At 42.1% G+C, this 22,867-nt stretch overlaps 1 protein-coding gene across 2 annotated transcripts in view; it reads right to left on the bottom strand.

Moving 5' to 3' along the window:
• Positions 1–22,351, bottom strand: part of Arih2 (ariadne RBR E3 ubiquitin protein ligase 2) — a 65,577-nt gene extending 43,226 nt beyond the window's left edge. Inside the window, exons 1-3 of one of the 2 annotated variants that reach the window (XM_026383800.2) lie at positions 22,197–22,351; positions 17,413–17,474; positions 14,727–15,079 (exon numbers count right to left, since the gene is read on the bottom strand). In XM_026383800.2, the coding sequence (XP_026239585.1) occupies positions 14,727–14,981 (255 nt within the window). In that variant the 5' untranslated portion in view covers positions 14,982–15,079; positions 17,413–17,474; positions 22,197–22,351. Of the gene's footprint in view, positions 1–14,726; positions 15,080–17,412; positions 17,475–22,196 lie in introns of those variants that run through there. The other variant, XM_077795241.1, reaches the window with a different exon arrangement.
• Between the last annotated feature and the right edge of the window lie 516 nt (positions 22,352–22,867).

The following is a 22,867-nucleotide window of genomic DNA, read 5'->3' as shown; positions in this document are numbered from 1 at the left end:
TACATTCGGTGCCGAAACCTGGGAGTTCAAAGCTTCCCCTTAGGAGTTGAGGCTGCCATTCTTCGCCACCAGAACTAATTGCGATCTTAAGACCACTCACCCTCATCGTATCCAGCAGATGTGGACTAAGTCCCTTTCTCTTTGATCTTTGGACTACTTCCAGATTGCAGGGACTCTATCCGTAAATCACAGCTGCTTCAAAGACTCCCCTCCCCACACGTCCAACCCCCAGTGGCCTGAAGAGACATCTCAGTCCCTGGCTAGGCCACTCTGTTCTGTGAGCAGAGTAGGTAATTGGGACCATTTTTTCCTTCCTGCTGGGGGGAGGGTGTAGGTCGAAACATCAGAGTCCACTCTGGACCCCAAAACTCCCTTGGGGTGTTTATACATGAAATCTCCAAATTGAGACGGAAAAGTTGTTAGGGGTTCTTTGTTTTTTTTTTTTTTTTAATATTTGTGTCTGGCAAGTGGAGACTTTCTGCTTCCTGATCATCATGTGAGCTGCTGCCCTCTACCACACTCTTTTTTTTTTTAAGAGAGAGTGAGAGAGGGGGGGGGGGGAGAGAGAGAGAGAGAGAGAGAGAGAGAAGAGAATTTTTAATATTTATTTATTTTTTTTAGTTCTCGGCGGACACAACATCTCCGTTGGCATGTGGTGCTGAGGATCGAACCCGGGCCGCACGCATGCCAGGCGAGAGCGCGCTACCGCTTGAGCCACATCCCCAGCCCCAGGGGTTCTTTATTTCAGGCCTTTTGGGCTTGCTCTCCCTCCCCGCTTTCTGCTCTATCTGCTCCACTTTCCAAGTCTTCCTCTCAAAAGAAACTCCTCCTTCCAAGTCCCCCCTGCTCCTGACCCTGATCCCTCTCCACTTATTGCACCTCTGGAGACACTCTCCTTACCACCCCCCAGACTCTTCTGTCCTCCTGACCTTCCTCCTTATCCAGAACCAGCTCCACCTGAATTAGATGACCCTCCTTCCCCTGTCTCTTCCCCAGTAAGATCTTTCCCTATACGAGGTCTTGACAAATGACCCAAGATCCTGAATTTCTCTGTCCTCTCCTTGAGATGGTAGGATCTGAAGGCACTGTCTGGATTCATGTCCCTTTCTTTTCTTTTTTTTTTTTTTTTTTAAAAAAAAGGAGAGAGAGAGAGAGAGAAAGAGAGAGAGAGAATTTTTTAATATTTATTTTTTAGGTTTTTTTTTTTCCGGTGGACACAACATCTTTGTATGTGGTGCTGAGGATTAAACCCGGGCAGCACGCGTGCCAGGCGAGCGCGCTACCATTTGAGCCACATCCCCAGCCCTCATGTCCCTTTTTCTTTACAAGACCTCTCCCAAATTGAAAAAGGCTCCTTTTCTGCTGACCCCACTACCTATATCAAAGAATTTAAATACCTTTCCCAATCCTATAACCTTACTTGGCATGATATTCATGTCATCCTCACCTCCACCCTTACCCCAGATGAAAGTCCGGGTAGCTGCCCGGGACCATGCAGACCAGATTCATTTGATTGATAACACCATGCCTACAGGCATGGCAGCAGTCCCCAACACCAACCTGACTGAGACTATCAAAATGGAAAAAATGCTGCTGTGCCCAGATGATACAATGTCTGCTGGCAGGCATGCAGGCATTTTCTAATAAGGTTGTTAATTTTAATAAACTAACAGAAGTCACTCAGGGGCTTGCAATGTTCCTTCACCGCTTAATAGAGGCCCTCGCTCTCTATACTAGATTAAACCCTGAATCTCCTTCTGGGGTGACCATTCTGGCCATTCATTTTATTACCCAGTCAGCCCCCGATATTAGAAAAAAGCTAAAGTGGGCTGAGGATGATCCAAGCCCCCATCCCAGACCTAGTGAAAATGGCCTTTAAATAAAGTCTATAATGCCTGTGAGGAAACAGCTAAACTTAGCCTTCAGGCCCGCTTACAGAAAAAGGTGGCACTCCAGACACAAGCCCTGGTCCCAGCTCTGCGGCCATTTCTGGCCCCCACCAGGGCTCCCAGGAATCTTCAGAAGTCTGCCCCACCCAGGGCCTACTTCAAATGCAGACAAGGGGCCAAACCCATGGTCTCTCTTTTGGCCCCCCAGCTGCAAGCAGCTGGATAATAGAAAAGTGACTGTTCCCTGGCTGGTCCCCCACTGGCACCTCAACATGGGGGTATAGCCGGACAGGCCATCCTTTCTCTTGAGCTTCTGGGACTGGCTGACGACTAAAGAAGCTTAAACTCAAGGGCCCCCATATCCCTTGCTGAGCCCAGGGTAAGGCTTCAGGAGGCAGATAAGTCCATTACCTTCCTTGTGGACATGGGGGCTACCTATTCTGTCTTGCCTGCCCACTCCAGGCCTTTATATTCCCTCCCAGATCTCAGTCACAGGAGACGGAACACCCTCCTTCCCAAAGAGAATGGCCAGTCTGACTTACTCCCTAGAAGGACATCCTTTTACTCACTCCTTTTTAGTTATCCCTTCCTGTCCAGTTCCCCTCCTAGGATGAGACATTTTCCAGCTCTTGGGGGCTACCCTCCAGCTCTCACCCCATGCCCCTACTCCCAGCTCCTCCTCCCCTTGATTCAATTCACTATGGACACATCCTCCCCCACCATCACTCATCCCCTCCTATCAGACCTCATAGACCCAAGTCTGGGACACTTTCAAACCAGTAATAGCAACATACCATCAAAAAGTACAGACTCAGCTAAAGCCCGCCTCTAAGTTCCCTTCTATCCTCAATTTCCCATTTCTTTCCCTCACTGCAAGGGACTCAAGCCCATCATCGAGCGACTACTAGATCAAGGCCTCCTTATTCCCACTGACTCCCTGCAACACTCTTATCCTACCTGTCCGCAAACCGTTAGGAGCATACCACTTAGCACAAGATCTCCAATTATTCAATAAAGCAATTATTCCCTTTCATACAGTGGTCCCTAACCCTTATACCCCCCTCTCTCACATACCATCCTCAATCTCTCATTCACAGTTCTAGATCTCAAAGATGCCCTCTTAACAGTCCCGCTTCATCCTGATTCTTACTTCCTGTTAGCTTTCACCTGGGAGGGCCCTGACACCCTCACCTCTCATCAACTAACCTAGACTGTCCTCCCTCAAGGCTTCCAGGATAATCCCCACCTGTTTGTACAGGTACTGGCCCAGGATTTAGCTACCTGTGATCTCAGAGTCAGTACCCTCCTACAATATGTAAATGACTTCCTCTTATGCAGCCCATTTTTAGAAACTTCCCAGGAACACACTGCCCACCTACTCAACTTTTTAGGTTCCTGAGGATACCATGTTTCCCCAACCAAAGTTCAACTCTCGATCCCCTCAGTTACCTACCTGGGTATTCTAAACCCTAACTCCAGGGGCTAGGGATGTGGCTCAAGCGGTAGCTCACTCGCTGGCATGGCATGCGGCCCGGGTTCAATCCTCAGCACCACATACTAATAAAGATGTTGTGTCTGCCGAAAAACTAAAAAATAAATAAAATTCTCTCTTTAAAAAAAAACAAAACCGGGGGCTGGGGATGTGGCTCAAGCGGTAGCACGCTCGCCTGGCATGCGTGCGGCCCGGGTTCGATCCTCAGCACCACATACCAACAAAGATATTGTGTCTGCCGAGAACTAAAAAATAAATATTAAAAATTCTCTCTCTCTCTCTCTCCTCTCTCTCACTCTCTTTTTAAAAAACAAAACAAAACAAAACAAAACCGGGGCTGGGGATGTGACTCAAGCGGTAGCGCGCTCGCCTGGCATGCGTGCGACCCGGGTTCGATCCTCAGCACCACATACCAACAAAGATGTTGTGTCTGCCAAGAACTAAAAAATAAATATTAAAAATTCTCTCTCTAAAAAAAAAAAAAAACAAACCCATTGACTCTAGACTTAAAAAAATAAAAAATTAATAAATAAATAAACAAACCCTACCTCCAAAAGCCTCACTATACACAGAATCCAAGCTCGTAGGAACTTGCTGCCTCCTGAGTCAGCAGACCAGATCCTCTCGTTTTGGGGGCTCACTGGATTTTTCTGACACTGGGTTCCCAATTTTGCTCTTCTTGCCAAGCCCCTTTACCAGGCAGCTAGAGACACTCCCGTTGGACCGTTGACATCACCAGCACAGGTCTCTTGTTCTTTCCTCAAACTCAGAGATGCTTTGATCTCCTCACTTCCACTCTCCCTACGCAACCCCAACCCTGTCCCTTCCACCTCTTTACAGAAGAAAAACAAGGGATTGCCACTGGTCTTCTGGCCCCGCCCATTGGACCCTCTTACTGTCACGTAGCATAACTCTCTATTACAGTACAGGGATGACTGCCCTGACTCTGGGCTCTTGCGGTAGCTGCTGAACTTACCAAAGAATCTCTAAAGTTGACCCTCCTTCTTGTCCACCCATAGACTCCAGCACCTCCTCAGACATAAATCTCTCTTTCCTGGGCCCCTCTCGAATTCAGGGGCTTCATTTACTTTTCATCGAAAATCCCATCATTGGGCTGGAGATGTGGCTCAGCGGTACATACCAACAAGCATGTTGTGCCCGCCGAGAACTAAAAAATAAATATTAAAAAAAAAAATTCTCTCTCTCTCTCTCTCTCACTCTCTCCTCTCTCACTCTCTCTTTAAAAAAAAAAAAAATCCCATCATTTTTCTCTATGTCTCTCCACCTCTTAACCCGGCTTCTCTTCTCACAACATCCAGCTCTACCTCTCCAACTACCCACTCTTGTCCTCAAGTACTTGAGGCCTTACATACATCTCGGGAATGCCTCTTTGACCACCCCTTGCCGTCACCAGACCTGACAATTTTTGTAGATGGAAGCTTAACTGTTGGGCCAGACAACTGCCGCAGAGCAGCCTGTGCTGTCCTTACTGCTTTGTCAGTCCTGGAGGCCAGCTACCTCCCTATAACCTCTCAAAAGGCAGAGCTCTTTGCCCTCATCCAAACTCTCTACCTTTCAAATGGCAAGTCAGTTAACATCTATACTGACTCCAAATATGCCTTTCTTATTGCACATTCTCACTCAGCCATCTGGAAAGAAAGCGGATTCCTAACTACTAAGGGCTCCCCTATAGTTAATGCCTCTCTTATCTCTAAACTCCTTGAGGCACTCCACCACCCTTCCCAAGTTGCTATCACACACTGCCAGGGTCATCAAGCCACTACAGACCCCATAACCTTAGAAAACAAGGCGGATGCAGTGGCTAAAAGCTTAACCAGCAAGCCGCCCATGGCTCCCATTCTCTTTCTCACTATGCTCACCAACCTGGCCTAAGGACAGACTGATCTCCTGGCATGAGGAGGCCAGATCAGAGACAAGGGCTAGATTTTCCTGGGAGACAAGATTGCCCTTCCTCAACTCCAAGCTCGAGATCTATTCTCTGACTTCCAAAAATTAACTTCATATGGGTCCCCGACCTCTCTTTCAATTCCTCCAACTTCTTTTACTTACCCGGCATGCGTGACTTCATTACACAGGTGCACTCAACATGCTCAAAATGTTCCTTTGTTACACCTCAAGAGGGCCTACAGTCCCCACTCATCAGACACCAACCAGGTGGAGATTGGCAGGAAGATTATACTCACATGCCCAGACACAAAAAGTTCCAATACCTACTCACCCTGGTTGATACCTTTTCAGGATGGATTGAGGCTTTCCTGACCTCTCAAGAGATGGCGGACACTTTAGCCTCAGTTTTCACTGAGCAGATCATCCCCAGGTTCAGCCTTCCAACATCCATCCAGTCAGACAATGGCCCTACCTTCACTTCTCAAATAATCCAACAGGTCTCAGAAAGTCTCAACATCTCCTGGAAACTTCATATTCCTTTTGGCTGAAGTCCTCAGATAAGGTTGAGTGGGCCCACTGGATCCTCAAGGACCACCTTACAAAATTCTCAACCAAGCTTCGAATCTCCTGGCCCAATCTACTTCCCCTTGCTTTTAACCAAATCCAAGCTGCTCCTAGCGCTCCCACAGGGCTTAGCCCCTTCAAAATGCTATATGGCAACCTCTCCCTGATTAATCACAACCTTCCCATTCAGTCCCCACTTCTGGCCTCATATCTACCTTATCTTACCTTGGTCTGCAACCTCCTCTGAGAACACGAAGACCACCATGTTCTTGCCCCAACAAAACTAGCACCTTCTGAGGGTCCACTCCAACCAGGAGACTCTGTCCTCTTAAAGGAACTCCATCAGTCACTCCAACCACACTGGACAGGACCTCATACGGTGATTCTCACCACTCCTACATCAGCCAAACTACTAGGCCACTCCTCTTGGTATCATGTCTCACCTGAAGCTTGCCCCAGGCCCTAAGTCCTGATCATCCCAATTGGTGGGATCCACTAAATTCAAGATCACCTGTGGGCCTCCCACTTCTTCTCTTCAGTTTGTCCCTACTGGTGCTCCCCAACACTACCACTGGCATTTCCAGGGAAGAATGTTATTAATACATCAACGAGACCGGCCTAATAGAAGAAAACATCGATGTGCTACATTGGCTGAATGAAGAACTGAAACAAAGGCAGCAGCAATCCACCTTACTCCTTCTGGGATAGTGGAACTTGGTCCTCACTACTTGGTTAGGTCTGGTTGTTGGCCCCATCCTCATGATCTGTGTCTTGCTAATGTTGCTCCTTGTCTCCTCAGATTTATCCAAAACCACATGTGCAAAATCTCACAGGTGGCAGTAAATCAGATGCTCCTCCACCCCTACAACCTCCTTCCCAATGAGCCCCTAACACCCAACCTTCCCTAAACAATGCCCCCTACCAGCAGGAAGTAGCCAGATGAGAACAGAGCCCTATAACATCAAAAAGGTCGGGATGTTAGGACAGCAGGCTTTCCTTCCTCCTCCCCTTTCATGGTGGCTATGGGCAGGGACTTTCCACCTGGCTGAAGAGACCCAAAAGTCAATCAGAGGCTGACATGGCAATGGACCCCAACCACCAAGGGTTCCCACTGGTGGAAGCAATCGTTCAATCAATTCAATCACCCCTGACCAACCCGCAATAGACACAATCCCCCTAAACTTGGCTCTGCCAACCTGCTATTAGTAGCTGCAATTTAGATGCATAGGCCCTCTTACCTACAGTTTCACTTATTAGCATTGTTCTTGCCTTTCTAGCCTGTGGCTTTCCTGGCTCTCACCCTTTTGCCGACCAGTGAACCTCTTCTAGAAGTGCCCTCCCAATAAACCTTCTTTTGGTGCCTCATTCTTGTTCCATGGTTCCTTTCTGCTTGACAGTAAGTATGTGAGTAAAGTGATTTCTACAATACCAAGCAGGGCAGGGATTTTTGTCTGTTTTGTTCACAGTATTTTTCCAGTGCCTGGCACATAATAGGTACTCAGTAAATATTGGTTGAAGGAGTGAATCACAGCACAGTAATACATATGAATATGGATTAGAACTAAAGGATAATGAACAGGAAATAAAACTTATTTTAGGTTAATGGAATCATGAATGATATACTTCAATCCTGTAGTAACATCTTAACAATAAAAACTTGAACATAGGGGCTGTGGATGTGGCTCAAGCGGTAGCGCACTCGCCTGGCATGCGTGCGGCCCGAGTTCGATCCTCAGCACCACATACCAACAAAGATGCTGTGTCCGCCGAGAACTAAAAAATAAATATTAAAAACTCTCTCTCTCTCTCTCTCTTTAAAAAAAAAAAAAAAAAAAAAAACTTGAACATAAATAACTTCAAGATTAGGACACAAGCAGTGGCACACACCTGTAATACCAGTGACTTGGGAGGCTGAGGCAGGAAAATCACAAGTTCAAAGCCAGCCTCAGCACCTTAGCAAGGCCCTCAGCAACTTAGTGAGGCCCTGACTCAACACATAAAATAAAAAGGTTGGGGCTGGGGATGTGGCTCAAGTGGTAGTGCGCTCGCCTGGCATGCGTGCGGCCCGGGTTCGATCCTCAGCACCACATACAAACAAAGATGTTGTGTCTGCCAAATACTAAAAAATAAATATTAAAATTCTCACTCTCTCACTCTAAATAAATAAATAAATAAATGATAAATAAATAAATGAATAAATAAAAGGTTGGTGATATGACTCAGTGGTTAAACACCCCTGGGCTCAATCCTTGGCACAAAAAAAAAAGGACACAAATGTGAAATCACCCCTTGACTGCACACAGTTTTTGCATGGTTCTTTAGGCAGTGTAAACACATGACAAGAAGACTAGAATGAAAGCTGGCCTGGATCTGATGTAGAGCCCTTATGGAAGGTGGTGAGCATGTTGTGAGGAACTCCAGGCACAAAGTAATGACAATAACCTTTTTAAATGTGCCAGATACATACAACTTTGCACCAGTTGTGCTCAGGCAATTTTCAATGTTACTCTAGACATTTCTCATCTCCTTTTTAAAAATAAACTTATGTACCAGTAAAAAATTACACCAGACTTACAGCTTAAAGCATCATGAAATATGTTAACACACTAATCTACGGCCAACTACTTGAAAAACAGGAATTTAATATACATTCTACTTAGATACAGGCATGGAAAAAAATCTGATATCAGGACACAAAAATAGAAACAGAGAGCAGCTCAGTTCAGAAACACTATCGCTAGGCTCAGCTTGAAAATACTTTCCCATGAGTATTAACAACGAAAAAAAAAACTTGGTTAATTAACGGCTCTGTAAATAGTAAAAGTCTTAAAATTCAGCTGTACCAGGATAAAAGAAAGTTGATTTAATAATTAACATGAAAATCTTCACTGATACATACATTTGATGCTCTTTAAGAAAAAGGCTAAATAAACATCAGTATTTTGAGTTAAGAACATTAATTGATCATGTGACAAAGGTATAGAAATCAGGTTTATTTGAACAGAAGACTATAAAGACTTCCACACTTAAAAGTGAGAAGTTCAGGGGCTAGGGTTGTGACTCGGCAGAAGAACGGTCGCCTAGCATGTGTGAGGCCCTGGATTTGATCCTCAGTACCACATAAAAATAAATAAATAAAGTAAATGTATTGTGTTCAACTACAACTAAAAAAATATATATTAGAAGAAAAAGTGAAAAGTTCTGAAAAGACATTATGATTCACCAACAAATAGGGAAAAATGAGCCAATAAAGAAGAATCTTAAAGAGTTTATCCACATTTTGTTGGAACAAACACTAATTTTTAAAACAAATTCAAGCAGAGGGTGACAGAATGAAATATTCTACTGTAGTTAATACAGCAATTCACAAAACAAGAACTACAATAAGAATGGTCATAATACTGGTTTATTTCTCCAATCCTATATGGGGAACATAAGACCTGAGAAATGAACAGTGTAGTTCACTATGCCACTTAAGTGTTATGGAAGTTTTAAAAAAAACATTCCTTTCCTCTAATAGTAAAGACACTTCAGACTACATTCATGATTCTGAATTTTAATTCTAAATTTTAATCTCATTTACCTATACATCTTAAGTGTCTTCCTCTAGCCCTGAAGGTAACATTTTTACCTCCAGTGCTCACTGTCTTATGGAGTATGGACTTCAGCAGGTTACCATCGAGGTCCTTCTACCTCAACCAAAAGCTCAAGTAGCTTACTATAGTTCCTAAACTAAATTTGGTCCAAAGTGTCTTATTTCTTTTTCCCTCATAAAGCAACTGAGCGGGCCCTTGAACAACATTTGCTTCCCCCTGGACACAACCCTGAGAAACGCAGCATACATACCAGAAACTTCTGGTCTATCACCAACAAAAGCCAGAGTCGTGACTGCCTGGGCTCCCTCTGGAGCACTACCAAAGTTGAACCACTTTCTGAGCAGTTAGTAAACATCTCAAAAGTTTCATGGAATGTTATTAACAAAATTTACTAAATAAGTGACAAAATTCTTCTTAGCTAACTACTACACATTTTGTAATAAAATGCCTATTAATATGAAAAAGGACTTCTTTCATCTATGACAAATAAATCTTTGTACAAAATTCACATAAAAATGTAGGAAGTAATGAAGGTTAACTCCCTCTTTAAAGATTTATATGATTGTTAAAAATACCTGTTTGTCAGAGATTTTCTTCCTACTCCTACAACATAACATCTCACTTGGCAGTAACCTCATCTCATGACTATTTTATTCGTGTAGTATGAGAGCTATTTTGCCACTATTTGAACATCTGTAGTTTTCCTCCAATAATAAGCCTTTTCTCTGTTCTCTAGCCTCAACTCTTCGTCTGATTTTCTAGGCTTCTTCCTTCGTCTTCTTTATATTTATACTAGGGACTGAACCCATGGTTGTTGTATTACTAAAATGCACCCCAGCTACCAGCGCCCCCTTTTTCATCCCAGTTGTTTATTTTTCATCAGAGTTTTGCTAAGTTGCAGAGGTTAGCCTTGATCTTGAGATCCTCTTGCCTTAGCCTTCCCATTGGCTGAAATTACAGGTGTATGACACCACACCCAGTACCTTTCTCAATTAACAATGTTACTCAGAGACCAGTCCCAGTAATCCTGGTTACTGTCTAATACCAGGGTTCTCTTTAAACTAAAAACCCAGTATCCCAGAAAATTCGAATTTACAAATTAAAAGACTTCAAATCCTAAAAGGCTTATTTAACTTTAAACTGTAATATGGCTCATCTACAGGCATATTACACAACAAACAAGTAACAGTGAAAAATTTAAGCCACTCCTTAAACATACAGATTTTATTCATAGATAGCTGTTCACAGGCTATAATTTTAAGTTACATATACACCTAACGATTTCTATGAACCAAACAGTTTTGGTAAAACTATACAAAACAATTAAATATCTCAATGTCACAGAATTGTACAAATAGCACAACTGATGGGCACACCAGGGGTAATCTGGTTGACTGTCACTATTGGTCCCTTTTTCAGGAAGACACGTGCAACAGGGGAACTAAATACATAAATGATTTGTTTTTGGTACTAGGGATTGAACTCAGGGGCACTTGATCACTGAGCCACATCCCCAGCCCTATTTTGTACTCTGTTTAGAGACACTGAGATGTTTAGCACCTTGCCACTGCTGAGGCTGGCTTTAAAATTTCTATCTTCCTGTCTCAGCCTCCTGAGCCACTGGGATTACAGGCATGCACCACTGCACCCAGCAGGGAACTAGATTATAAACACCACTGGGTAAATTCAGCTCTTAAACCATTCCCTCCCTTCCTCAAAAAATATTACAGAAATAAAACAATGCCAGTTTTTTAATTTCAAATTCCATAATTAATACAGAAAAATTGTGTGAGATTGCTTTTCCTTTACTATTCACTCCCTTCCAGACAGGATCTTGCTATGTTGCTCAGAACAGTCCTAAACTACTGTTCAAGTGATTCCCCTGCTTCAGTTTCCCAAGGGGCTAGGACAACACAGACCACATCCCTACCCCTTCTTTATTTTATTTTTTGTTGGGGGGGGGGAGATACTGGAATTTGAACTCAGGGACACTCAACCACTGAGCCACATCCCTAGCTCTATTTGTATTTTATTTAGAGACAGGGTCTCACTGAGTTGCTTAGCATCTTGCTGTTGCTAAGACTGGCTTTGAGCCCACAATCCTCCTATCTCAGCCTCCCTAGCTGCTGGGATTACAGGTGTGTGCCACCATACCCCGGCCCCTTTCTTATTCTTAATCAACTTCTTCAGTTCAGTCTCTTCAGCAAAGTTTCTTAGCAACTTGAAACACCACTGAGTGCCTTTTAGGTATAGCTAACCTATGACTCTTGATGCCCAGTCCCTGAAAAACAAAAAACATTCCTTCCTTACAGAAGACAAGGAAGAGAAATAAACAAAATCTTTATTCTACTACCAAAGAAACTTTTCCACTTCTTTGCCCCATTTCCTTTTTATCCTTTTCTTCTGTTTCAACTCCCTTTCATCTCTTTTTATTCCCTCATTTCTGTTTTTTGCTTCTCTTTTTGATCTTAAAGTCCAGAATAATGCCCTTTCATGACAATAGAAAAGGATGTACAGCAAGGATTAGGAATCTAGTTAATACCAACAACAGTAGCTACTGTCAACATCAATAACAAAATCCACAAGGACTGCCAGGCATGTTGACTGGCACATTCCTGTTAATTCCAGAGAATAAAGAGGCTGAGGCAGAAAGACTGCAAGTTCAAGTACCACAGCAATGTGGCAAAATCTCTGGCAAGACCCTGTCTCAAAATTTAAATAAATAAATAAAAATAAAAGGGGCTAGGGTGTAACTCAGTAGTAATGCATCTATGGATTCAATCCCATGTACAAAAATTTTAAAAAATTAAAAAATCCTTGGGCTGGGGATGTGGCTCAAGCGGTAGCGCGCTCACCTGGCATGCGTGCAGCCCGGGTTCAATCCTCAGCACCACATACAAACAAAGATGTTGTGTCCGCCGAAAACTAAAAAAATAAATATTAAAATATTCTCTCTCAAAAAAAAAAAATCCAAAAGTATCCAAGAAATTATTCAATATCTACTGTGGATGAAATGCTGTGACAGGGCTAGGGATAGAGCTCAGTGATGGAGTGTTTGATTAGCATGGTGTGCATACAAATCTAAGAAATACTGTAGCAGAAATAGTGGCCAGACCTAAAAATCTAGTTGAATGATCATGAAAAACGTGTGAAAGGAAAAACAAAATAAAGCAATTGGAAGACTAAAAATATAGACATACCTATACTGTTTAAGTACAGACCAAAGGAGGGCCCTGACCACTGTGACCTCAAGGTCTCAAGTAGCCTGACTCAGGGAAAAGTAGAAGCTAGACTCTGAAGAAGTCCTAATGGCATGAAATGTTGAGGAGGTGAAGGGAAGGCTTTGGAGGGGCCTACCATATCACAAGAAAGAGGAACATAAAATAGTAAATTTTATGTTATGTTTATTTTACCACAAAAGAAGAAAGAAGAGGAAAAGGAGGAGGAAGGACAGGTGCTTGGGGCCCCTCAGATGTTTCAAGTAGGCCAGAAAAGTTGGCACAGAGATTTTTGGAGAGGGGGAAGGGGCAGTACTGGGGATTGAACCCAGAGGCACTCAACCACTATGCCACATACTCAGCCCTTTTTATTTTTTATTCTGAGACAGAGTCTTCCTAAATTACTGAGGCTAAAACTTATGATCCTGTTACCTAGCCTCCTGACTTGCTGGGATTACAAGAGTGCACCACTATGTCCAGTGCAGAGATCTTGACAAACAATAACTGTGCATAAAATGGGAGACTCCTATTGACCTTGGTCAAATGACACTATCCAATGTACATCCACAAACTCTCCAATTCCTTTTCCAATTTTAAATACCAATATTGTATATAATCTCACAGTATGTTTAAAGCAAAGAAACTACTTGAACAAAAAGGAGAGGTGTACATGGTGAGAAAAGAAGAAACCTAATGCCTTTCTCTACTAGGGAAATGCCCTCCAAAAGCGGAGCCCAGCATCTTTGCTATAATCATGGGACAAAAACTCCAGACCCAGAGTATCTCCAGGGCTCTATTCATCAGTTTTCTGCTAAGCATAAGAGAGGACATCTTGCAATCATTTCTAGAAATGAATCACACATTAAAAAAAAAGCTGTTTTCAGCTCCCAGTCAGTTGCTAACAATGCCTTAATTAACTAAATCCAAGGTATTTACCTTTGCTGATTATCTGAGGAAAAAATTTCTTAAACTAGTAAATAAAACAACTTTTACACAAATCATACACAGCACATTTTAGATATTTCCACTTAAACACAAAGAAGAAAATTTATTTGATTGAAAGCATGCCACTATGCCCTTCTAAGCTTCAAATTTGATCAGACAACAAAATCCACATAATAGTTGGTGAAGGAAGATCAGTGAAAACAATGAAGTAAGAGAAATGTTCACATTTCACATGATGGCCAATGTTAGAGAAGGAAACAAGCTGGCAAACTTTAAATAACTATAAAAAACACTGGCAACAATAACTGGCCTGAGGTGCAAGAGATCCAAGTGTATGCTAAGTGCCAAGAAAATATAATCCTCACTGGAATAACCAATTTTGTTCATTCTTCAAAATGTCAATACTAATACCCCTCCAAATCAATTTAAATACAAACCTACTTTATTCTTACAGTTGTTGCTTAAATCCCTTTCAATATCAGATAGTAGTCATCAGTATACAAAACCAGTGAGTTCATTAACCCAAAGGCACTGATTATTTAGAGCAAACCCAAAGGTTGTCAATATTCTCAAGACATTATCAAACAGTGTTACACAGAGGATGGTAGCTGTAATCCCAGCAACTCAGGAGTCAGAAAGATTGCAAATTTGAGGCCAGGTTAAGCCATTTAGTGAACCCTGTCTCAAGGGAGAGAAAGAGAAAGGAAAAAAAAAAAAAAAGCTGGGAATATAACTCAAGTAGTGGAGCATTCCTGGTTTCAATCCCCTGTACCACAAAAAATTAATAAAAAAAAGATGGTAATTCTGATGCTTATCTACTGCATTAAGAATCACATTCTGAAACACCCAGTTGTACAATTTTGCTACCACCATAGTTCTGATCTTTTTAAAACCTTTCTACCCCTCCTTTCTAATTCTTAATAATCTGGGAATCTCAGGACATGCACATATCAGAAAACAAGTAAATGTAACAAAATAACCAGATGATGCAACATATACTTAAATTTAGTTTCAAGCTACAAGGTCATTCAATCAGTCTAAAAGAGACATTAGTTAACAACAGCTCATCTTAGATTTAACAGGAGAGAGTACACTTGGAATTGACATTACTCACCTTTAGGACAGAAGCTAAGCTGGTCATGTGCTCGTTGAGGGCACCCTCAGACTCCTTATATGTCAAGCAAGTAAACTGGTACTCCTCAGGATCAAAGGCATCAGCCCCTTGCTGCTCCACGTCGCTGGCTACTCCCACATAATAATCCTCTATGTCCCCAGGGTCCTCTTCCTCTTCCTCCTCCTCCTCCTCACAATTTGGGTCATAGTCCTCTTCATTGCTGTCAGACCCCTGGCTATTCATGTCCACAGACATCTTAGCATCCAGTCAAGTTGCAGATCAGGAAAGGAGTTGCTTTCTCTCCCTCCCCCCAAATTTTACCGCTTTCTCAAATGCATTAGTGTTTTTGTCTTCTAAAAAAGGAAAAAAAAGAAATATTACTTTCCCCATGAGAAATTATAACCAAAACCATTAAAAAATCAAAATGCCATAGCTTTGGCCCTATGCCCAATATGGCATATTCTAACTTAAGTTTCATATGAGGACTCTTTACCATAATCTCCCTGACTCAAGCTTATCAAAGGGAAACCCTCCCTCTAGAAGCAAAAGAAGCTGGTAATAAAACCACAAGAAGGGCCTGGCACAAAAGGGCAGGGCTTTCTATCCCATATCAGGAAGTCAAATTCTAATGGAATTGCCCTTCTTGCCAAAGTCCTTAAAGAAGCAGCATATTCTTTCAGCTGATTGCATAAAGAGATAATCTAAAGGTTTAGCTATCAAAGTTTAAAATTTTGCTAAGCACGTCCCCAGTGAATGGTGGCACAGATAGTATGTAATTAGGGAGACAGTTCCTTCCTGGTATAATATAAGGGAAAGAAAATATTTTTTCACAGACATCCATCTCAGATGACTGGAAAATAGGTGCACAGTTAGAAAAGAAAAATAAACAGGACATAGTGGCACACACCTGCAAACCCAGGGACTGAGGAAGCTGAGGCATAAGAATATCAAGTTCAAAGACAGCCTCAGCAACTTCCCAACGCCCTGTCTCAAAATAAAAAAAAAAGGGTTGGGGATGTGACTCAATGGTTAACCACCCCTGGGTTCAATCCCTGGTTAAAAAAAAAAAAAGAAAGAAAGAAAGAAAAACTGAAAAGAAGAAAAATAAAAACCACATAGCTCTTCAGCTCTGCTGAGGGACTGGGACTGTGGCTCAGTGACACAGCGCTTGCCTTGCACATGAGGCACTGGGTTCGATCCTTAGAATCATATAAAAATAAATAAATAAAGATACTGTGTCCATCTACAACTAAAAAATTATTTAAAAAAAAAAAAAGAGTTCTGTGAGTAGCCAGATGTGGTCACACACACCTATAATCTAAGCTACTCCAGAGGATGAAGCAGGAGGATCATAAGTTTGAGGCCAGCCTCAGCAATTTACAGAAGCCCTCAGCAACTTTGCAAGACCATCTCAAACAAGAGTCTGCTGAAGGGCTAGGGATGTGGCTCAAGCAGTAGTGAGCTCCTCTGGCATGTGTGAGGCCTGGTTTGATCCACATACAAACAAAGATGTTGTGTCTGCCGAAAACTAAAAAAAAAAAAATTAAAAAGTTCTCTCTCTCTCAAAAAAAAAAAGGAGTGTGAAAAAAAAAGAGTCTGCTGAAGCTTTAAAGAGGTACTGAGAAAGAAAAGTTAAGTGATTCAATAGTGAAGAAAAAACTGCACATATTCTGCCTATCAGGATCAAGGTTAGGAAAAATCATAATCTATATTGGATGAAGAAACAAGAGTTTAAATCCAACCAGCCATTGAAAAATCTTCACAGATCAAAATGTTACTCAGTTATATGTAAATGAAAAAAGAACACTAGTTGAGAAAGCAAATCAGTCACAAATGTTAACTTCTACTCAAGGAAATACTAACTTCTCTCCATAAATAATATTTCTTTTCTTTTTTTTTTAAATACCTATTTTTTTTAGTTGTCAATGAGCCCTTATTTTAATTATTTATATGCAGTGCTGATAATCGAACCCAGCCCAACAAATACTATTTCAAGTGATGACTTTCAACAACAAAAAAAAATCAACTAGTGTTTAGATTTAAAAATGGAGAGAGAAGGGGAGGTAGTAAAAAAAACAAATCAAGCCAGGCACAATCGTGCACGCCTATAATGCCAGCAATTTGGGAAGCTGAGGCAGAATGATTCCAAGGCAAGCCTGGACAATTTAGCAAGACCTTGTCCCAAAATGAAAAGTAAAAACGACTGGGAAAAGCTGGAAATGTAGCTCAGTGGTAGAACATCTGCCTAGCACACATGAGGTAGTATGTTTAATTCCTAACATACACCACCAAAACAAGCAAACAAATAAATAAATAGGCTCACGGTGGGGCACCAAGCAGTGAAATGGAGCAAATAAAATTCCATGCATGGGGCTGGGGATATAGTTCAGTTAGTATAGTGCTTATCTCACATGCACAAAGTCCTGAATCAATCCCCAGTACCACCAAAAATAAAATCCATGCAAGAATGATTTTTTTCAAAATGAACCTCGCAATTATGAATAATTATAATACACTAATAAAAGTACCACTTTAAAAAAATAAAAGAAAAAATACACACAGGGCAGCAAAATGATGTTTGCAGTTTAGCTTTTAACAAATTTTGTAGAATCTCCTAATTACAACTGAACTTATAAATGGTATTTTTTTTCCTCTGCAATAATGTTAATCTTTAATTTAAAAATACCTGTAATTTCTGAAGACCCTTCAGGCAGCTGTCACCCAAATATTTTGTCATATGATTTCCATCTAAAATGAAAACACAGAATATTTATATTTTTAAAACTAGTACCTGCTTTCACAAATTTATTTTTTCGAAAGCAAAGATCTAAAAAGACAAGTATAGGCTGGGGATATAGCTCAGTGGTAGAGCATTTACTATCAAGTATGAGGCCCTGAGTTCAATCCCCAGCACCATAAAATAAATGAACAGAAAAAAACAAGGGACCAGAGAAACTACTATCTTCTTTTAGGTTCCCCCCAAAAAAACTCATATATCATACTTACAAGAATTACATTATCTTCTAAAAAGAGAAAGCATTCAAAGCTAACAGTGTTATAATTTAACTTGGGGTACTAGTGATAGAAATGCTTCCCAATTCCCCTCCCCCAGTTTGAAAGCCTACTTCCTTATTTCTGTACTCCAATCTTCACAGTCCCTATCTTAAATACCACTATTTTTTTTTAATTATTTAGTATTTGGCGGACACAACATCTTTGTTTGTATGTGGTGCTGAGGATCGAACCCGGGCCGCACGCATGCCACACGAGCGCGCTATCACTTGAGCCACATCCCCAGCCCTTAAATACCACTATTTCAATTCTGAATGTTACAGAGGTTGACAAAAAAAATTTGTAACTGACTTGGACTACTATAAAGTTACCATTGCTGTGCTAATTAACACAGAATACTGGTAATATTTCAGATCTCACTTTTTTTTCTTTTTTAAAAAAAGAGAGAGAGAGAGAGAGAGAATTTTTTAATATTTATTTTCCATTTCTCGGAGGACATAACATCGTTGTTTGTATGTGGTGCTGAGGATCGAACCCGGGCCGCACGCATGCCAGGCGAGCGAGCTACCGCTTGAGCCACATCCCCAGCCCTCAGATCTCACTTAACTAATGAAAAAGTTAATACTCAAATAAAAATGTGCCCAATAGGACGCCCAATAGGCAATATTAATATCCATCTCCCATTTCTCTTCTGACTTACTCCTCCTGGGACATCTGGCTTTCTTAAGAGACTAGTAAGTACTACCTGCTTATTCAATAAGAAATTTAATGTCAGTTGCTTTTATTCTTTAGATTTTCATGAAAAGGGGCTGGGATTGTGGCTCAGAGGGAGAGTGTTTGCCTAGCAAGTGTGAGGCACTGAGTTTGATTCTCAGTGAATAAAATAAAGGTCCATGAACATCTTAAAAAAAAGAAAGAAAAAAATTTCGTAAAAAAACAGGTCTATAACTTCCAGAGAAATACTTCAGATATAGAAAGGAAAATATAAGCTAAGTGAAAAATCTAAGTCTGAACAATAACTATAGATTACTTTCAAAATAATGAAAACTGGGCATAGTGGCTCACACATATAATACCAGCAATTTAGGAGGTAGAGGCAGGATGGCAAAGTTCAAGGCCAACTTCAGCAGTTTAGTGAGCAAGATCCTCTCTCAAAATAAAAAATAAAAACTGCTGGAGAAGTAGCTCAGTGGTAAAGTGCCCTGGATTCAATACCCAGTATGGGGAGGAGGGGGAAGAATGGAGGAATTTTTTCAAAGCGTCTTTTTATCTATATTTTTACATAAGATATTACTTATTGGGCAAGTTTAATGTGAATATTGCTACCATTTACAAGAAAAAAACCATTATTACCAATAGATGATGGTGGCACATGTCTATCATCCCAGCAATTCAGGAGATGAGGCAGGAAATCACAAGTCTAAGACCAACCTCAGCAATTTAGCAAGGCCCTAAGCAACTTAGAGAGACCGTTTCTGAAAATAAAAAATAAAAAGGGCTGGGGATGTAGCTCAGTGGTTAAGCGTTCCTGGGTTAAATCCCCAATACTAAAAACAAAAAAACAAAACAAACACACAAAAAAACCCAAACATTAGGTCTCATTAGCTGGGCATGGTAGTGCATACAGGTAATCCCAGTGAGGCTGAGGCAGGAGGTGTGAAAGTTCAAGCCAGCCTCAGCAATTTATGGAGACCCTCTCAAAAAATTATTGTAGCCAGGAGCAGTGGTACATGCCTGTACCCAACAGCTTGGGAGGCTGAGGCAGGATTACAAATTCAAAGCCAGTCTCAGCAACTTAGTGAGGCCCTAAACAACTCAGTGAGTCCCTGACTCTAAAATATTTTAAAAGGGCTGGGGATGTGGCTCAGTGGTTAAGTGGCCCTGGTTTCGATCTCCAGTACCTGTGTGTGTGTGTGTGTGTGTGTTTATGTGTGTGAGTGTAAGGCTGGGGGTAGCTCAGTGGTAGAGCATCCCTGAGTTCAACCCTGTCAAAAATGATAACAGAACAGCCTTAATCTTCATAATCCTATAAAGTGGCTTTTTTTTTTTTTTTTTGGAACTGGGATTGACCCAGAGGTATTCAACCCCTGAGCCACAATTCAGCCCTTTTTATATTTGCTGAGGCTGGCCTTGACCTTGCAATCCTCCTGCCTCAGCCTACAGAGTTGCTGAGATTATAGGCATGTACCACCATTCCAGCCAAAGTGCATTATTTTCCCCTTCCTACCAATGAGTATGCTACAGTCTATAAAGGTTAAGTAATTTACTTGCCCAGGATCACACCACTGACAAAAAGCAGAACACATCAGTATTCCATTAGACCCATGGTCTATGGGGATTCATAACTAGCTATCACCTTCCCACAGAGCCCGATAGAAAGCTACAGGAAGAGCCTCTGGGATAACACCAACAAAAGAATGTGCTTTCAATTTTTTTTAATTTATCCTCAAGATCTGTGCTTAAGAGGTTGACCAGAGGGCTGGGGATGTGGCTCAAGCGGTAGCGCACTCGCCTGGCATGCGTGCGGCCCAAGTTCGATCCTCAGCACCACATACAAACAAAGATGTTGTGTCTGCTGAAAACTAAAAAATAAATATTAAAAAAAATTTAAAAAAAGAGGTTGACCAGAGGCTTCTTATCAACCAAATATTCAAGAATTGTTGGGAAAAAAGAACTCTAATTCTACTTTGTGGGTATTCTAGGTCCAGATTTAAATTAAAAGTTGGCCAATTGGAGTGGCACATGCCTGTGATCCCAGCGTCTTGGGTGGCTGAGGCAGGAGAATTGCAAGTTCAAGGCCAATATGGGCAGCTTAGCAGACCCTATCCTAAAATAAAAAATAAAAAAGGTTGGGAAAATAACTTGATAATAGAGTATCCCTGGATTCAATCTCCATACTGTCTTAAAAAAGTAAATAATAATTAATTTTTATTATTTTCATACTGGCGCACACCTGAAATCCCAGGGGCTCAAGAGGCTGAGACAGGAGGATCAAAGCCAGCCTCAGCAACTTAGTGAGGCACTAAGCAACTCAGTGAGATCCTGTCTCTTTAAACACAAAAAACAGGGTTGGGAATGTGGCTCAGTGGTTGAGTGCCCCTGAGTTAAATTCCCAGTGCCAAAGAACAAAAACAAAAATTTTATTTTTTTCAAAGTTCAGTATCAGTGCTGACCCTGCTCAAAGAGGTCAGTATTCCACCCCCATACTGGGGATTGAACCCATGGTGGTCTACCACTGAGCTATATCTCCTGTCCTCTCAATTTTTCATTTTGAGATCGTGTCTCCCTCAATTGCAGAGGCATATCTCCAACTTGTGTTCCTGCCTCAACCTCCCCAATAGCTGGGATAATAGGTGTACATCGCTGTACCTGCTTTATAACAAAACTGATGGCAATGCTTCGACTTCATTTGGATGTTAAATATGGAGTAATTAAAACCAATTTCCCCCATCCAAAGTCATATTTTCATCCATCTGCCACCCACCCTAGGCTCACTCACCAGGCCTGGTCACACAAGGAAAAGTGTCCAAACTGAAGATTTCTCAAAGTTCACAATAACAAAAAGACGTTTGGCAAGACTGACGGACTTTACTTTAGAAATGATTATCTAGCACAGGTCATTACTAACAACATTTCCAAAGAAAACAGTTTGGGCACAAAAATATGAACAAGGAACTTAGTTTCAAAACTCTTCATTCCATCTGTCCTGTCTCATAAGGTAGTCCGGTTTTTCAAACTTAACTTAAAAGGTAAAATGTAAAGTTTAGTTTCCCAGTCTAACCGGCCACATACCAAACATTCAATGGCCACGTGTGACTAGTTGCTACCATACTGAACAGCAAATGTACAGAACATATCCATTGTGACAGAAAGTTCTATGGGACAAAATAACAATCAATACTATGGCGAAGTCATAAGAGAACACGTTTCCCTCTCTCTAGGGTAACCCAGCAGCCTCAGGCAAGGTGGAGACGCAATTCCTAGTTGTATATTATTCCAGAGGTGAGGTCAACGGGACACCCGCGCGGACAACGAGTTCACGCGCTGGCGGGAGACCCTTCAGAGAAAAGGCGTTAACAAACCGCGAGGACACCACTACCAGAACTCCCAAAAATAACTCGAGTGGAGAGCCTCGGAGCGCCTGGCTGAGAGCGCCCAGACGTGCCAGCGCCTGCCGCTCAGAGGCGCTGGCCTCCGATCTCTCTGCGACTCGAAAAAGCTGCATGAGAAGGAAAGCCAGAGAAACTCTGGCTCACCGGCCCTTGCCGTCCCTCTCAGGCGGCAGAGACCCTGGAACCACGTACGGTAGGCTGTGGGCGCCGGGGGCCTCGAAGGCGGCGGTGAAGGCGGAGCCCTGCCCGGTCCGGGAGGCGCGCGAAACACTCCACCCCCCCCCACACACACACACACACCAGCTAGTCAGGGTAAACAAGGCCTCAACTCAAGTCGCGCACTTACCCGGAGCCGCGGATTCGCAGATGCAGAGCACGAGCGGGCCAGACCAGGTCAGGCGAACCACACGAACACACTGAGGTGCAAGTAGCAGCGGAAGCTGCGGGCCGACGCCGGTCCGGCCCGCGCTGCTTCCTCTGCCAGAGTCGTCCCCGCAGCTCCGGAAGTATTCAGTGCACTGGCGTCACTTCCGGTCGGGGTCGCCGCGCGGTCGCCGGGGTAGCTACGCCCGGCAGGCAAGGGTTCCCCCAGGGGCTGCTTTCTTGGAAGCTTGCTTTTTACTGAACTGGGGTCAAGATACCGCTACAAAGCCCACTGCCCAGAAGTTTGAAAAGATGGTCGAGATATTTTTTACATCATCGCTTTTTATTTCTTAATTTTTTAATAGTAGTAGATGGACATCATACTTTATTTGTTTTTTTTTTTAATAACTTGTAGTTGAACGCAAACCTTTATTTTTCACTTATTTGTTTTTATGTGGTGCTGAGGATCGAACCCTGGGCCTTGCAAGTGCTAGGTGAACTAGGTGTTTAGTTTTTTTATGCCGTGTTAAGGATCAAACCCAGTGCCTCAAGCTACAACCCCATCCCTTATCCATAGTTTTGTTTTTTGTTTTTTTTTTTTTTTTGGATTGGCTGCTGATTCCACTGTTTATTCTCACACCTTGGTATCCATAT

This window comes from Urocitellus parryii, chromosome 2 (assembly GCF_045843805.1).
Source record: "Urocitellus parryii isolate mUroPar1 chromosome 2, mUroPar1.hap1, whole genome shotgun sequence".
Classification (NCBI taxonomy): domain Eukaryota; kingdom Metazoa; phylum Chordata; class Mammalia; order Rodentia; family Sciuridae; genus Urocitellus; species Urocitellus parryii.
Note: the sequence above shows the minus strand (reverse complement) of the source record. Positions and strands in the feature narration are given on the sequence as shown.